The sequence below is a fragment of the Eleginops maclovinus genome, chromosome 17 (assembly GCF_036324505.1).
Source record: "Eleginops maclovinus isolate JMC-PN-2008 ecotype Puerto Natales chromosome 17, JC_Emac_rtc_rv5, whole genome shotgun sequence".
Lineage (NCBI taxonomy): Eukaryota > Metazoa > Chordata > Actinopteri > Perciformes > Eleginopidae > Eleginops > Eleginops maclovinus.
In genome coordinates, this window is record NC_086365.1 from 12154955 (window position 1) to 12170228 (window position 15274).

The 15274-nt window shown below is 40.2% G+C and overlaps 2 protein-coding genes across 4 annotated transcripts; one reads left to right on the top strand and one right to left on the bottom strand.

Annotated features, from left to right (window-relative positions):
* Window positions 1-367: 367 nt before the first annotated feature.
* Window positions 368-3566, bottom strand: LOC134879159 (aldo-keto reductase family 1 member D1-like). Its single transcript, XM_063905503.1, has 9 exons — window positions 3348-3566; window positions 3052-3219; window positions 2844-2960; window positions 2677-2754; window positions 2361-2483; window positions 1223-1332; window positions 847-1012; window positions 675-757; window positions 368-594 (listed from the first exon to the last, which is right to left on the bottom strand). The coding sequence occupies exons 1-9, from the start codon at window positions 3438-3440 to the stop codon at window positions 552-554; spliced, it is 981 nt and encodes a 326-aa protein (XP_063761573.1). The 5' UTR covers window positions 3441-3566; the 3' UTR covers window positions 368-551.
* A 940-nt stretch (window positions 3567-4506) lies between these two features.
* On the top strand, window positions 4507-14935 carry trim24 (tripartite motif containing 24). Of its 3 annotated transcripts, none has more exons than XM_063905931.1 (19): window positions 4507-5222; window positions 5733-5851; window positions 5936-6083; window positions 6352-6484; window positions 6578-6694; window positions 7200-7314; window positions 7393-7539; window positions 7643-7757; window positions 8651-8793; window positions 8902-9210; window positions 9645-9767; window positions 9880-10027; window positions 10310-10367; window positions 10853-10979; window positions 11862-12139; window positions 12759-12870; window positions 13014-13088; window positions 13176-13337; window positions 13485-14935. In XM_063905931.1, the coding sequence occupies exons 1-19, from the start codon at window positions 4949-4951 to the stop codon at window positions 14028-14030; spliced, it is 3249 nt and encodes a 1082-aa protein (XP_063762001.1). In that variant the 5' UTR covers window positions 4507-4948; the 3' UTR covers window positions 14031-14935. The 3 variants fall into 3 exon arrangements, with proteins under 3 accessions (XP_063762001.1, XP_063762003.1, XP_063762002.1); XM_063905933.1 differs by having other exon boundaries at window positions 9705-9767; XM_063905932.1 differs by having other exon boundaries at window positions 8926-9210.
* Window positions 14936-15274: the final 339 nt, after the last annotated feature.

Here is a 15274-nt window from a genome sequence, read left to right on the forward strand (position 1 = left end):
GCGTTTAATCATAAAAACACAAGTGAAACAATGAGGACCTTGATTAGGAAAACATTTTCCAATCAAAGGCTAATGTGTAATTTTGTTACTTCCTATTGGCGTGATTTTAATATTTCCTACTGCACTTTAATGTAGCATTATTTATACAGGCCAGGTTTTTGAAGACACTATAGTCAGTATATAACTTGCTGTTATAGCTCAATTTAAAGTGCCTTGTTCATAAATACCACATTTATTACATCAATATTATAAAAATGGGCAATTGTTGCAGGGCTAATTTTTCTAAAACTGTTTACAATCATAGCTACATTGTTTCCTCTACTTCTCTCTCAGATTAGAAGCCATATCATGAAATAACGAAAATCTGTTCTGTTTTAATACATTTCCTTTAATCAATAAAGTTGAATGACAGCAATATTTCATCAAATGTACTATAGGAGATCTACTATCAAAACATGTTCAAAATAAAGCACTACATGTTGTAAAAGCAATCAAGTTAACAAGTCAGCATATTTGATCAATATTAAGTGAAGTCTTGACATCTGTGGCTTCTAGTAGTCATCATGAAATGGATACTCTGGGTGATCTGACCACCTGTTGAGTAAAAAAAAAAACTTAATTATTTATTTATATCACAAACAAAACATCACTCACACAGTATGCTCTATACTCACATGAGAAGCTCTACAAAACGAATATTCTTGTTCAATCCTTCAATTGCCTTCAGCTCAGCCTCAGAAAGGCAGAAGTCGAATATCTGCGTTGATTAAAAACATCATTGCCAACATGATAAAATGACCTCTTAAAAGTTATTGTCCGCAAGGTGAATGTGCAATGCAAACAAACCTCAAAGTTTGTTTTAATGCGGACGGGGTCAAAGCTCTTGGGGATGACCACCACTCCTCTCTGCAAGTTGAACCTCAAGGCCACCTGGGCTGTTGTCTTGTTGTACTTTTTAGCAATCGATGCCAGGAGTTGATCCTCCAACAACGGTGGGCATTTTAAGTTCACCCTGTTGAAATAAACTGTATAATACTATGACAAAGCACATTTTATTTTTAACGCTAAATAAAAATGTATAGTACAATGGTCCTATTCGTGCATTCATTGTACTTTTCTCAAAGAATTAAAAGGTTTTATTGGTTGAAAATACTGAGTCTCAAACTCCCTGAGCAATACAATATAAATCAAATAACAGTCAAATAAAAAATATGCCCCATACCATGATGGATCTCTAGATGTCCCCAATGGACTGTATCCAACAATAACAATATTTTGCTGCTGGCAGAACTCAAGCAACTTGGGCTGAGTAAAATAGGGATGACATTCAATCTGTGTTGAATAAAAAAAAGAAGGCATAGAAAGTGTTTGTTATTTGTTTTAGACTTATTCCTTTTTAGTATTAGTCCTGTATTGGTATGTATGTCCCAATGTTGGCAGTATATGTGTATTGCATACAACTACACAGTGGTTCCCAACCGGTGTGCCGCGAGCACTGTCCAGGTGTGCCACGAGCTCTGTCCAGGTGTGCCGCGAGCTCTGTCCAGGAGTGCATTAGAATCTTTTTGTTTATGTTCCAAATGTATTTTCTCACTTAATAAACTTCACTTCATATAAACTTTATTTTATTACTTGTACAATGGAGTTGATAAGCTAATAAAACGTATATATTGCTCAGATTTAGAAATATTAATTTGAATATAGCCTCATACTGACTGCTTAAATTCTCATGTGTGCAGAGCAGCTTTCTATCCTCGCGCCAATTCATTACAAGATGGATCGTTATGTAGTGACAATACATAAAGAAGCACCCGAGCAATCTACACAGGCAGGGATGGCAGAACATGATGGAACAGCAGTGCAAAAGAAGTCTAAAAGCAGACAGTACAGTGAATGTTGACTACCCAATGCCATCGATTGATATTCTATTGGCTCCGGGATCCATTTAATCCTCTCTCATTAATATCAGCCACTATTTTAAACAGCAGAGCTCAGGAGGAACTCTGCTGAACTTGTTATTATGTGATGGATTATATGGTTTTTAGGATGACTTATATTTGATTATTTGTTCTATAAAATGTTCTATTAAATTAAATACACATTTGAAAACACATTTATGGTGTATTTGTTGTTTGTAGTTTAAGCTCTGAAGTGGTTTTTAAATCTGTGAAAAGTTGGTGTGCCTTGGGGTCAAGATTTTCAGGGGTGCCTTGATAAAAAAAAGGTTGGGAACCACTGAACTAGGGCACTGACAAAAGGGCTTTTTCATGGCTTTGTCAAATAGTCTATAAAGTTTAATGTTCTTTGCATTTGATTAGCCATTGCTCCAGAACAAATGTGAGTTATTATCCTGTCTGTACCTGGTTGGACACGGGCTTGTGTTTCAGCCCAGGTTTGTTGAGGATCAACTCCAGTTGTCTCTTGTTGAAGTTGGAAACCCCAAGAGATTTTACCAGCCCTGCGTCTTTGCAAGCCTCCAAAGCCTGTCAAAAAAAGAAAAAGGGAAGCCAACCAATGAGACTTTGAGCAGAAATCCTATCAAGGCAAACAACACATGATATGGTTGTCATAAAAGTTTGCTGTCCTTGAGCAGATATGGTTTGAATTGACATTTAAAGTGTGCACAGTCAAAGTAAAGTCAGTGTGAGGCATAAATGATTCACCATCAAGTCTCACCTCCCATGTAGCACAGAGATCTGTCTCGTGATAAATGTGCTTTCCATTCTCATCTTTGGGGTAAAATGTATCTCCTGGCTTCAAAAAATATGAATATTATAATACAAAAAACATTTGAATGCAGCCTTTCACAATTTCAACCAATGGTTTATTAAATGCATGAATACCTTGAAGGCTGTGGGCATTTCTATAATATAAAGGTCGACATAATCCAGCTGTAAAGTCTTCAAAGTTTTCTCCAAAGCAGGTCGAACCAAATTCGGGGGATGGAATGTGTTCCACAGCTACATGATCAGTGCATATGAACAGTTAATAATTGTTGAGATAGAGTGTATTGGTGGTAATGATGGTTGCTCTGGGTAAAGATTTTCTAACCTTTCCACAGTAGAAGATGTCCTCTCTCTTCACAGTTCCGTCTGCAATTTTCTCCCTTATAGCTTGTCCCACCTCGTGTTCATTGAAATAAACTAAAGCCCCATCAAGGTGTCTGTACCCTATTTCAATAGCCAGTTTGACTGATTCATATCCAGTTCCTTTAGGGGTCTATAAAACAAATACAAACACCTTGGGTTGATCATATTTTTGAAAAAGTGACAGATGTAAGTGTGTTCATGACTTGCAGGCAAAATATGAATATGTGTCCTATAAGCAATCTGGCTAAAGTGTCTTACCGTGCGAGGATCCCCATAGGTTCCCAGTCCTATCAAAGGTATGCTGTTTCCATCACTCAGAGGAACGGAGTGGCTCTCTGCTGTTAAGTCCATGCTCACCAAAGAGTCAGTCCTCAAGGCTTGCCCGAGTGCTGCTGTCAGTGTCTTTATATGAAGACTCAGGGTTGAATATGTCAAAAATGTAACATGTAAGTGAGAGTCATCCTGCTGATCTTTGATCAAAACAAGAGGCTCCTCCCTTTTCCAGTTCCAGTCAGTTCCAGTTCTAGGCTGGAGCTAGTCATGTTTTGGTCAGTATCCTAATCGGGCCAGAGGCTAGCATAAATTGTTGGTCCCTAATGTCAAAATACTGAGTTGATGAGCAGACTGTCTACCATATGTCATTTTTGCTTTTTGTGAATAATGGGATGTTCTTAACACCGTGAATTGATAACCAGAATTGAATGACATAAAACACGTTTTTCTCATGTTTTGCATTAATTGATTAATTATTCTTTGGCTCCTTAGCTCACCAGCCTCAGAGTGTGTTTTGAAAAGTTGTTGTAATAATAATACAAATAATAAGAGTACACCTTATTTATACAGTACCTTTCCAACAACTACAAAGAATGCTTACGTAAAAACTTAAACTTTTAAATACATTTTTAAAAATGTTTTAAAAAAACGACAACTAAACACATTATGAAACTCATTTTTAAAACAAGGTAAAAATACCTAAATAAAATCATATAAAGGCAATTTAAAAAGTAAGGTTTTAAAAGTTGTAAATAATAATAATAATAATAATAATAATAATAATAATAATAATAATAAACTTTATATAGCACTTTTCAAACAGAGTTACAAAGGGCTTTTAATTAAAAACACACAGAACTTAAGAAAACAATATAAAACAAACATAAGGAATAAATCACACAAATGTTCAAGGCTATAGCTCGCAGCCTATTCTCATAATTATGACAAACCAACAGTATCTGAGAGATATAACATCAACACTTTGGTCACATGTAAATCAGCACATTTGCATTTGAATTAGTCTTTTAAATTGGGGCTAAATATTTAACATGCTTTGATAACGTCAAATTCCCAATGTACTTTCACAGAAGGGTTTTTGACCTCCAGCGGGCACTGTACCTTTAACATACCGCAGTGCCGTCTGGGTAATATGTGCTATGTGTTTTGAGCAAAGGATACACAGATGGTCGCCTTTCATATGGATACATGAGCTTCAAAATACTATGTATGTAACGTCATTTTAATTTATAACCGACTGTGCGCTGTTATATTTCCCCTGTTTGAATAAGAAACGCCCCAAACCGGGGACTCACTTGTTTGTCGTCTGTTTTAGAGGTGCAATGAAATGAGCTACGATGCTAACTTAGCATTCTAGACGGAAACAATTAACAGTTACACTTCAGCTTTTATTGAACAGTTAAAAACCAACAGCCCTGACGGATGAACGTATTATGTCTTTAAGGTGTTAAGGCTTAGTATATATTTTCCCTATGTCGCTTGTTAAGTCTGTAGGCTATCCTTTGTTTCCAATCGCAAATCTATACTGATTGTTTGGAAAGAATCGGGAATCAGCAGGGTGGGGGAACATGGATGAAAGTGCCGAAAATGTTGTCAGTGACGACATTGTCATTATCGTGGAGAACGAGGCTGAAAGTTTGCCTGCCGAGGAAGAGAGGATGAAACAGCAAGGCACCTTCGGGCTCATGGACACCTGTCCCATATGCAAGTTGAGCTTTCATAACAGAGAGCCCAAACTACTACCGTGTCTGCACTCCTTCTGCAAGAGGTGTCTCCCGGCCCCCTTCAGGAGTGCTGATCCAAGACGCGACACGCAGGGTCAGGTCGACAACAACAAATCATGTGAGTAAAGTCATGTAGCAACTCTGATACCAGTTGTGATGATTGCTGTGACTGTGGCAGGAGAGCTCTTTATATCTACATATTACACAGGTTGGGCTAGCTAGCAGAAATGTAAGTTATTGACAGTTTAACTTTAAAATGAGTAAAAATTGGGCCTTGATGATGTGGATATTACTAAATGGATATCATATGGCATACGTTTGGTGATGATTTGTGTTGTGGTCAGGATATTTATACACATCAGACATTCAGAGGTGTTCATATCACTAAGCTGAAACAGCATTTTCGACCAGCATAAACTTTTGTGTATTATGTTACTATTAGCTGTGACTAACCAGCTTACTTACATCCTAGTCTCAAATCACAAAGTCAATACCAAATCTGCCTATAGTCTGTCTCTGTGTCAATATCACATGAATAGCCTAGGTAATTACTTTCTTGTCTTATGCCACCCAGCTAATTAATGTGAGCAGATGTGAGCTTTAATGGTGGATCTTGTCTCTCCAACAGTGGGTGCCATACGATGTCCAGTATGCAGACAGGAATGCTGGGAGATGGACATGTTGGATAATTTCTTTGTCAAGGATTCTGCTGAGGTGCCGAGCAGTACCGTGGAGAAAACCAGCCAGGTTGGTCCTCATTTTATTCTCCTCACGACCGATTGTTTATATGTCACCCCTCTCCTCAAACTACATTGTATTTGTTTTTGACAGGTGTGTATGAGCTGTGACGACAACACAGAAGCAACTGGTTACTGCGTGGAGTGTGTGGAGTTTCTGTGTGTGACATGTATCGAGGCACACCAAAGGGTCAAGTTCACCAGGGATCACACCATACGCCAGAAGGAGGAGATGTCTCCAGGTAGTGTGTGTGTTTTACGCGGCAGGAAAACAAGCAATACTCTGGAAAAAGATTGAGATAAACACATTTAAATGTTGTCTGCTGTACTGTAGCGATTATGAATTGCATTGTCGCAACTCAAAGGGGCTCTAGACTGTAAGCTTTAGACTAACTGATCAGTCAAGATGCTTTTATTTTTGGTATTTTAAAGCTAAACAAACATTTTAGACGTCATAAGATGACTTATGTTTCTCTATGTTCTTCATTTCCCCCCACATATGTTTCTCAGAAGCAGTAAGTATGTCCACACAGAAGCCCGTGTTTTGTGATATCCACAAGCAGGAGCCGCTGAAGCTCTTCTGTGAGACGTGTGACCGGCTCACCTGTCGGGACTGTCAGCTGCTCAAGCACAAGGATCACAAGTAAGCAGATTTGTGAATAATTTAACTGAGCTAGAAAACATTTGTCATAAAAATGAACTTTGGGGAAATAATGTATATTTTCTTTGTGTCCAGCTACCAGTTTTTAGAGGATGCATACAGGAACCACAGGCAGTATCTGGAGAACATGACGCAGCAGTTGCAAGAGAAAAGAAGGGCCATCGAGGAGGTGTCCGGCTGTATCAGCAATGGGTAAAATCCTGTACAGCTTGAACTTAATTAGAGGATTGATGAGTTTTTAAAGAAAAACGTTTTAAAGTGACTTAGTTTGTCTCTACCTGGACTTTGATAAGTGTGAATAATCTATGTTTCCCCAGTTACAAAACAAAGAAACATGTGTTATCGTGTTACTGAAATACAAAAGTATTTTTATGTGAATGAAAGGGACAAAAAGTAGTAGTAGTAAAAATATTAATACAAACTTATTTTTCTAGTTAAGATTTTGCATTGAATTTAGACAAATTAGTCAATGGACTACATATTACGTAAATCATCATTCACACACATTCATACAGAGGGTCCTGCCTAAAAAATCTGACATTCACACACACTGTTGGCCGTGCCATGCCATTGGAATTGTTGTTGCTAAACCACGGTTGCCTGGCATACTAGGAGTTTCTGTGTTTAATTGTCCAGACTTTAAATACATTCAAGATCATTTGCATATTGAAACTTGTATTAAAATTCCCTTCCGAAGACTCCAGCAAGTTGAGGAGAACCGGAAGTCTGTCACTAATGAAATAAAGAAGTCCATCTGTAACCTGATCATGGAGATCAACAGGAAGGGGAAGATTCTGGTTAACCAGCTGGAGGTATGTTTAATACCATCGTTTAATAGCTTTTCAAATGCGGTTATGACCTTGATTGATTATTTATGCATTTCCTCCTAGGCTCTGACTAAGGATCACGAGCTGGGTTTGAAAAAGCAGCAGGACGACGTCAACTCCCTGAGCAGGCACCTGGATCATGTGATCAGCTTTACCAAATGGGCCACAGCCAGCCACAGTGGAACCGCCCTGCTGTACTGCAAGAGACTGGTGCGGGGCTTTGACATCAAACAGCCGTCTGATTTACTTTACAGTATATCGTTTATTTTATAACCTCTGTTTTCTTTAAAATGTCCCTCTGTTTTGTTTCTAGATCCTTTTTCAGATCCATTACCTAATGAGAGCGAGCTGTAATCCCTCAATCGTCCCCCAGAGTTCTGTTCGCTTTCAGTGTCGCTCTGGTTTCTGGGCCACCAATGTAGACCTTGGTAAGACTCAACCTACTTTATGAGTGAAGCATCAACACCAGAGCTCTTGATTTATCTTCCCATGTCAGTGTGCTCTTGTTTCATTGAACAAGTTAGTTATGAAATCTCTGTCATTTTTTCTATCTTGTTTTTTCTGTTTACATAATCTCATCCTTTTGGTAATAAATAACAAAAACAATAATGGATAATGTTTTTTCAGCATCTCATGAACAGAGACGCTGGTAAAACACTATTCAACTTTATTTCATGAACATCACCTTTATGTTACGCTGAAAACAACATTTTTTGCGATCACTTTTAAAGAAAATCATTATGAATTATACAACATTTCCATAAAAAAATGACACTTTTTTTTTTTTTTAACTTGTAAAACACCCAAGAACACAAATATGTTTAAATAAAATGAGCACCTGCAGCAACCCTCGCTAAGTGCTGGCAGTTTAAGACTGTAAAAGCTTCTACAAGCAAACGAGTACAGGACTCATCCCTGTGGCGTTGCATTGTGGGTAATGAAGGCACCAAGTTTTGAGAAAGTCCAATGGGTGGAATTGAGAAAAGTAATATCTGTGGTTCGTCCATTTGTCTCTGAAAGTGGTTGAGTCCTCTTCTTAGGCCCTTTGTCTTTTTCTGGCTGAAAGACAGTGGCAGCGCTGGGCACACAACCCTCACCCTTTCATCAGAAGAGAGCTCTTTCTTTTATGTTTCTATGACAAAGGTGTCAGCGTCTCACACTCCTGCCTGTTCAACTTGCTCCCACAAATTGGCTTTAAGTCTTTGTTATGATAGTTTCTATCTTGAGATGTGGCCAAAAACAAACTCCTCCTCCAACTCCCCCAACCAGAGTACTGGGGTATATTTGATTCTATTTTTGATTGTCTGCTTCTTTTCTCCAGGCTCTCTGCTTGTAGAGCGGGGCCCTGGCACTCGGCCGCCCAACACCAACCTTCCTGCAGGTCCCAGGGCAGAGGCCCCCCCCGGACATATGTCCGCTTCAGCTCAGCAGCGACAGAGCACGCTGGCTCAGCTCCAGATGCAGGTAGGACATCATTATATCCTGACTTGTTCCATCCATGAATTGTTGTTCAATTCTCCCTAAACTCTCACTGCTGTTAACCATGCCCTCTGTCATCTGTTTCATTGATAGACATCTGTTGTTCCTCTGTCCAAGGTGGACAAGATTTCCCAGCAGCCCCAAAGGCAACCTCCCCCTAACCACTGGTCCTGGTATCCAAATGTCAGGGTCCCAGGGCCCCCAGGTCCCCCACCCCCAACCAGACCCATCCACGGAGGGTCCTCCCCCTCCCAAGGCCCCCAAAGCATGGGACAGCCAGGACAGGCGGGACAGCCGGGACAGCCGGGACGCAGATACGGTAGCTCCCAGCCCAACACTAGAAGCCCCACCTCCTCCATGCACCACAACACAGGCTTCCCCCAACATCAGATCAGTGCGCAGGTAAAATATGTTGATGTGTTGTGTGAGAATTCTACTCTATGTTCTGAATGCCTAAACACATAGGAAGGTTTTGTAGTTTGTGCTTATTAAAGTGTCCAATACCAAATTTCCCCCATTGGCGTCATCTTTGGCCCACTTTTTTTTAATTACTTGGGTTTTTATTGAGTATTGTAAACAGTTTAGAGAAACTTCTTATTTATTCTTCTAAAACTGGAGTCAATCAAGGTTTTTTTTTCAGCTTCTTGTTAAAAATCTGTATTTTGTTCTCAATAAATGTCTAAATGTTTCACTGGAAAACCAAATCAGAAGTGGCCTACGTTTATTTGTTGAAGGTCTTTCCAGGATTTTAAATGCCTACTGTTTCCGGCTCCAGTCAGACAAACTGATTCCAATTTCTTTTCTTTTAAACTTACATTTTTTTGTCCTTCATGTAGTCTCTGAGAGAGCTGATCCATGGTTCCAGCTTCCCTCCTAAACCTATGGATATGTTGCAGGGTGCGTCCCGCTACCCACCGCCTTCGTCTGCCGGAGCAGCTGCACACATGTCCCTGCATCAGGTAGGCTGGAGAATGGAGAGGGACCTGTGACATGATTCCACAGAGATAAATAGTTATTGGGTTTCTTGTGTGTAACTTTAACAAACGACTCATTGTTTTTTGTTTCCCAAAGCGGGGCCTAGCGGAGTCTTCCTTCCTGAAGAGGAGTGAGGCAGGTGGATCGGTCCCCTCCATCACCATTTCTATCCCCAAACCCAGCTTCGCTCCGAGTCAAGCTTCAGCAACTGCGGACAGAACGAGCACCTTCAATCACATAGCAGGTCATTATAACTCCTCTGCTGAAGCAACAGCCATCAAGATCTTGTCCTGTGCCGTGTCATATTCGTATTTTGTGCCTCTACTGTGACATGTTTCCATGCTTTAATGAGCAAAAAGATGTGGAAGAGAAACTCCCCTCTGGAGGGAACTTGGGGATTTAGCCTTTGCAAGACCATTTACATGCACAACAAACCTATATAACACACTACACGAAAGGGAAAACCCTAAAGAGCATAATGGGGCCTCTTTAAGGTCTTCATAACAACTTTTTGTCTTCTCTCAAGTTCAAGCAAGGCAAAACTCCCCAATGGCCAAACCATCTTCTTCAGACAGAAGCACAGGGTAAGGAAAGACCATTAAATCTGTCTTCATCAGATCGTCTCCCCTCCTATCACAGTTTAACTTTGACTGTTTTTCCGCTGTTCTCTGTAATCTTTTATGTTGTTTTAAATCCATGCCTGTTTTGTTAACTTGATAGACGCGAGAGTAGTGCTGCGTCTGATATTTGATTAAAGCCTACGCACAACCTCGACAACATTTGAAATGATCTCATGTTTTGACAGCAGTTGTGTGTAATCTTGACCTGGTCTAAAATGTGATTGTTTCCCTGATAATAACTGTCAACGTGGAATAAGTCCTTCTGACGTCTCTCCGTTAAGCTGTCTAATATTTCTATAAGCGACATTCAAGTGATTAAGCGGAAAAAAACATAAAATCACAGTCAGCAGTATTCCAAATTTCATGTAAACAAGGCCAGTGTGTCTTTTTTTATTATACCACGGTCATCATTTTCCCTTCTATTATCTCCGGTAATCTCTTTGCTGAAGGACGACTCCCTGGAGGCAGACATCGGAGCCTCCAGCTGCCCCCTCAGCTAAGAGAAGAAGAAGGACGTCCCCGGGGCCCGTCATCGTCATCAAGGACGAACCAGAGGACGAGGATGAAGTCCGATTCGTAAGAGAATTACTCGAAAGTTACATAAGTCCCGACAAGGTTATACAAGATTAGACTGATTTATATTGAGAATCGTTTCAGTTATTTTTCATAGTGTGTATGCAAAACCCACCGGGGTGCAACACAGCACCGTCTACTGGGATGTCAAGGTGTCAGTTTAGCTTGGGATTAAATGATCAAGGGTTCACTTTGCAGCAGTGTTCCCATCAGATTTCTACCTCTACTAAATACATGTAGGCCTGTCTGGTTCGCAACGTTTAATTTAGGAGTGCTGTTGCCAACCCGAAATCGAGTGCCGTTTTAATTCTGTTCTCAGGATCACCGGCTACCTTGGCACACGTTTGACCTGCTCAGGATAGATTTAGCAGGCCGTAGAGAAAATGAAGCCTCCAGAGTTCTGTTCTGAACACCAAGGCATCTGGTTGCTTTGGGCATCAATAAGAGGGGCTTGTACTGACTAACACTTATTTAATTCAATTATTTGCACTGGATTATGACCAGGGGGATTACAATGTATTTGTCTTCAACAGATTTTTCTGCTCAAAGTCCAGTAAATACAGAACAACAACAGAAAAACTGCTTTCCATCCGTTTGCGTTTTGCTTCTGTGGGTCATGGTGTCTACAGCCCCTGAAAAAATAAAGAGATCACTCCAAATTTGACTTAAATCTTTATTTGTATATGTGTGGCAGCCATTCCGGTTTCTGTTGAATTTGAACACAGAGAACCTTTTTCAGTAGTTTATACAATAAAAAAATAAATAATAATAATTGAACTCAAAGACAAACTATAATAAAACAAGAGAAAAAGATAATGCTGAAGTGGTCTCTTAATTTTATCCGGGGCTGTAACTGCGTCTATCCCACGTCTTGTTTCCCTGCAGGTGCAGTCCAGTCTGCCGGACAGCAGCACTGGGGCTCAGTCGAATCCTCGGCCGCAGATAAAAGTGTCCGTTCCGGTCTCCCTACCTGCATCAGAGTCTGGGATTGAGCAGCGTCCCGCAGCAGAACCAGAGTCTGAGAAGAGGGCGGAGCCGGAGGAAGATCCCAACGAGGACTGGTGCGCCGTCTGTCAGAACGGAGGGGAGCTGCTCTGCTGCGACAAATGTCCCAAAGTGTTTCACCTGGCCTGCCACATCCCCGCGCTGAACGAGTCCCCGAGGTGAGGGACGGGCGGTCTCTCTAGGCTATAGATGCACAATAACATGTTGATAAAAATGCTTTCCCCACATGAATATGTATGAGGTCATCAGTCTGCTGTGAAGGCACTTTAACTTGAACATATTTCAGTGTTATTAAAAATCGTGTTTTACCGACATTACTTTTAGAGATTATTGTTGTGAATATTGTTGAGTGTGTCTAGATTTTGGGGGTATAAATTCTTTGAAAGGGTTTGATTAATCCTTTCATTCAGTTATTGTACTCGTCTTTATTTTTCTTTACAGGGATATATATATAAGGATATGTTTTTAAGTTGAGTTTTTTGTTGTCAAAATAAAACAAATGTTAAAATGCCCTGTTATAATGCGTCAGAAATATCCCGTTACAATATGTACAGTAGCCAGTTTTCAGTCACTAATCACATCTTTTCAAATGTTCTCGTTGTAAAATTGGAGAGCTCCCTGTCGAAGGGTATTGTGATAACCTGTTCTTTAGGTCTTTTCAATGACTAACCTTTGCTGGTTGTGCACACAGCCCTTAAATCATGAATACTTAGAACCCATTTGAACATACTTAGCAGGTTTTCTAACAGCTTCTCCTGTCCCGGTGTCTCTCCACAGCGGGGAGTGGTTCTGCTCGCTCTGCAGAGACCTCTCCGCTCCTGAGATGGAGTACGACTGCAAAGGCAAGAACGACCCCGTCTCTGAGGGATTCCCACCTGCAGAAAGAAGGGTATAACTAACTGTTATTTACCTTTCCGTGCATGATTTCATTACTGAAGCCTGGCGTTAATAGTCAGTCTTCCTACTGTGTCATCAATCATCTCCATACCATGATAAGTTCAATGTCTGATTTAATTCTTTTTCAATTCACAGAGGTGTGAGAGGCTGCTACTGCGTCTGTTCTGCAATGACTTCAGCACTGACTTCCAGCAGCCTGCTACTCCATCAGTAAGTAACTCTATTTTGAGAAATAAGTAACATTTGTGCTGTTCCTCACTCTGGTGTACGAGCTGACAACTTTTTTTTCTAATGTAGGAGACAAGGAGGTACAAGGAGCTGATCAAGACCCCAATGGATTTGTCGATAGTGAAGAAGAAGCTGGAGTCCAAGTCGCAGGGAGGTGAAGGCTATGACAGTCCGGATGGGTTTGTCGCTGACGTCCGGCTCATATTTTTGAACTGTGCAAAATACTACAAGGTGAACACTTTTATTTGAAATATAAAAGCAAAATGGTTGTAAGATAGTAGTGCCTAATGGTAAACCATTGTTTTACCAAAGATCAATTATTTTAAAGTACATACTCTATCATTTTTTCTCCTGTATTTGTGTGCACTGTCTGTACAGGCGACGTCAGAAGTGGGGAGTGCAGGTCTGTACCTGGAGGACTACTTTGAGGAGCAGGTGAAACTAGTCTACCCAGACAGGCTCTTCCCCGGAGGGAGGGAAGAGCAAATGATCCCCCCTTTGGAGGACGAGATTGAGGAGGAGGAAGAGGTGATGGGGGAAGGCATGGCTCCCATTGAAGACGATAAGCCGCTAAGTCCTGCAGGAGAAGGCATCCCCCCTGTGGAGGAGGATTCAGCTGTGGAAGAAGCAACAGCTCCAGTTGAGGAATATAAATCAGGAACAGAGAAGGAAAAGGAGATGGATGTAACCGCAGAAACTGCGGAGGGAGACGTGCCTCCGTCAGAAGAGGCAAAGCAGGATGAGGAAACACCTGTGAAGGAGGCAGAAAGCTTTCGAGCTACAGATAGTGAAACAAAAGACAAGTCGGCTTCCAGCTCCCCAAAAAAGGAAAGCTCTGACCTCCCTACAGACACTACCGTGGATCCCCCTGACACCCAGAAGGAGATGTCAACTCCTGCAGACACAGCCAAAGAGAAGGAGTGATCACACAACAAGAAAAAGATGGATGACTTTAGTCTTCCACAGAATTGGCCCCAGTGGGGACCGACATTTGCTGCAATCAGACACTTTTTTTGAAACAATGTTAAATTGGCAATAGGAAAGACGTACTGCTTTACTACATTTAGTAGCAGGCCTGCAGTAGATGCACAACGGGGGTTGTTGTTGTGTTTGTTAAAGGTTGCTATTTGAATGTAACATAGAGCATTATTTACAGGAATGACGACACGGAAAAGCACACGCAAGAATTTCTTGGTGACAGGATCTCGTTTTCAAATAGAGAAAAGGATTTTGGATTTAATATGCATGCATGATATCTTGGTATAAATAGTAGTGCCTCCATTTTTAATAGACAGGCTCATGAACAAATGTTGTTTTCTTGTAATATGTTTTATTTTATTATAATTGCAGTAATGCTATGTATACTACTTTTAGGGTTGCTGTTAACTATTCTGCTTGGTTGAGAGCGAAAAATGAATTGTAACTATTGTGGAACCTTTTCCTGATGCCTCTTATCCCCAATACCCCAACTAGGTGTTATCACACAGCAGCCTTGTTGGTTTTTATCACAAGAACAACTCTTCTGACTTTGTTGACTTTACTTTTATCATATTATCACAGTGTTCTCCTAATCGTGTCCTTGCTGTTCTGCAGCATGATTATTTTACATAAGATTAAGCTGAAAGCTTTTATTCATAAACCTTCCTGTATTCAAGTAAAAATAATCTTCCACTTCAATTCAGATGATTTGGTCAAATAGCCTCTTTTTTATTATTATTATTTATTGAAGACCTGTAAATGAACACACACTCTCCATGAACAAAAATGTTGGTAATTTAAAGAAAACCCCTTCTTTTACAATATTTGTAATAAACAGGGTTACATGTTAATCTTTGTTGTGGTTTGCTCCCATTATTGTCTTTAATTCGTTTTTTAATGTATTTTTTCTGTTTAAATAATGTAAGATGCTGGCGCAAGATTACTTTGAGAGGACACAAGTTAATAAAACAAAAATAAGAACAAATGTTAACCACACAATGTAATGATAATGCTAATGTTGAACTCCATCACTTTTGTGTTTTGTCCATTTGACGTTACTTCGTCATTTTATATATTCTGAGAAACTATTAAATGTCAACAATGACACGCTGCGTTCAGGTGCTCTTCGGACGGTCGTTTTTCGGATGTACTAATCACCTTCCACCAAATTGCATAACAATTGTGCTAGA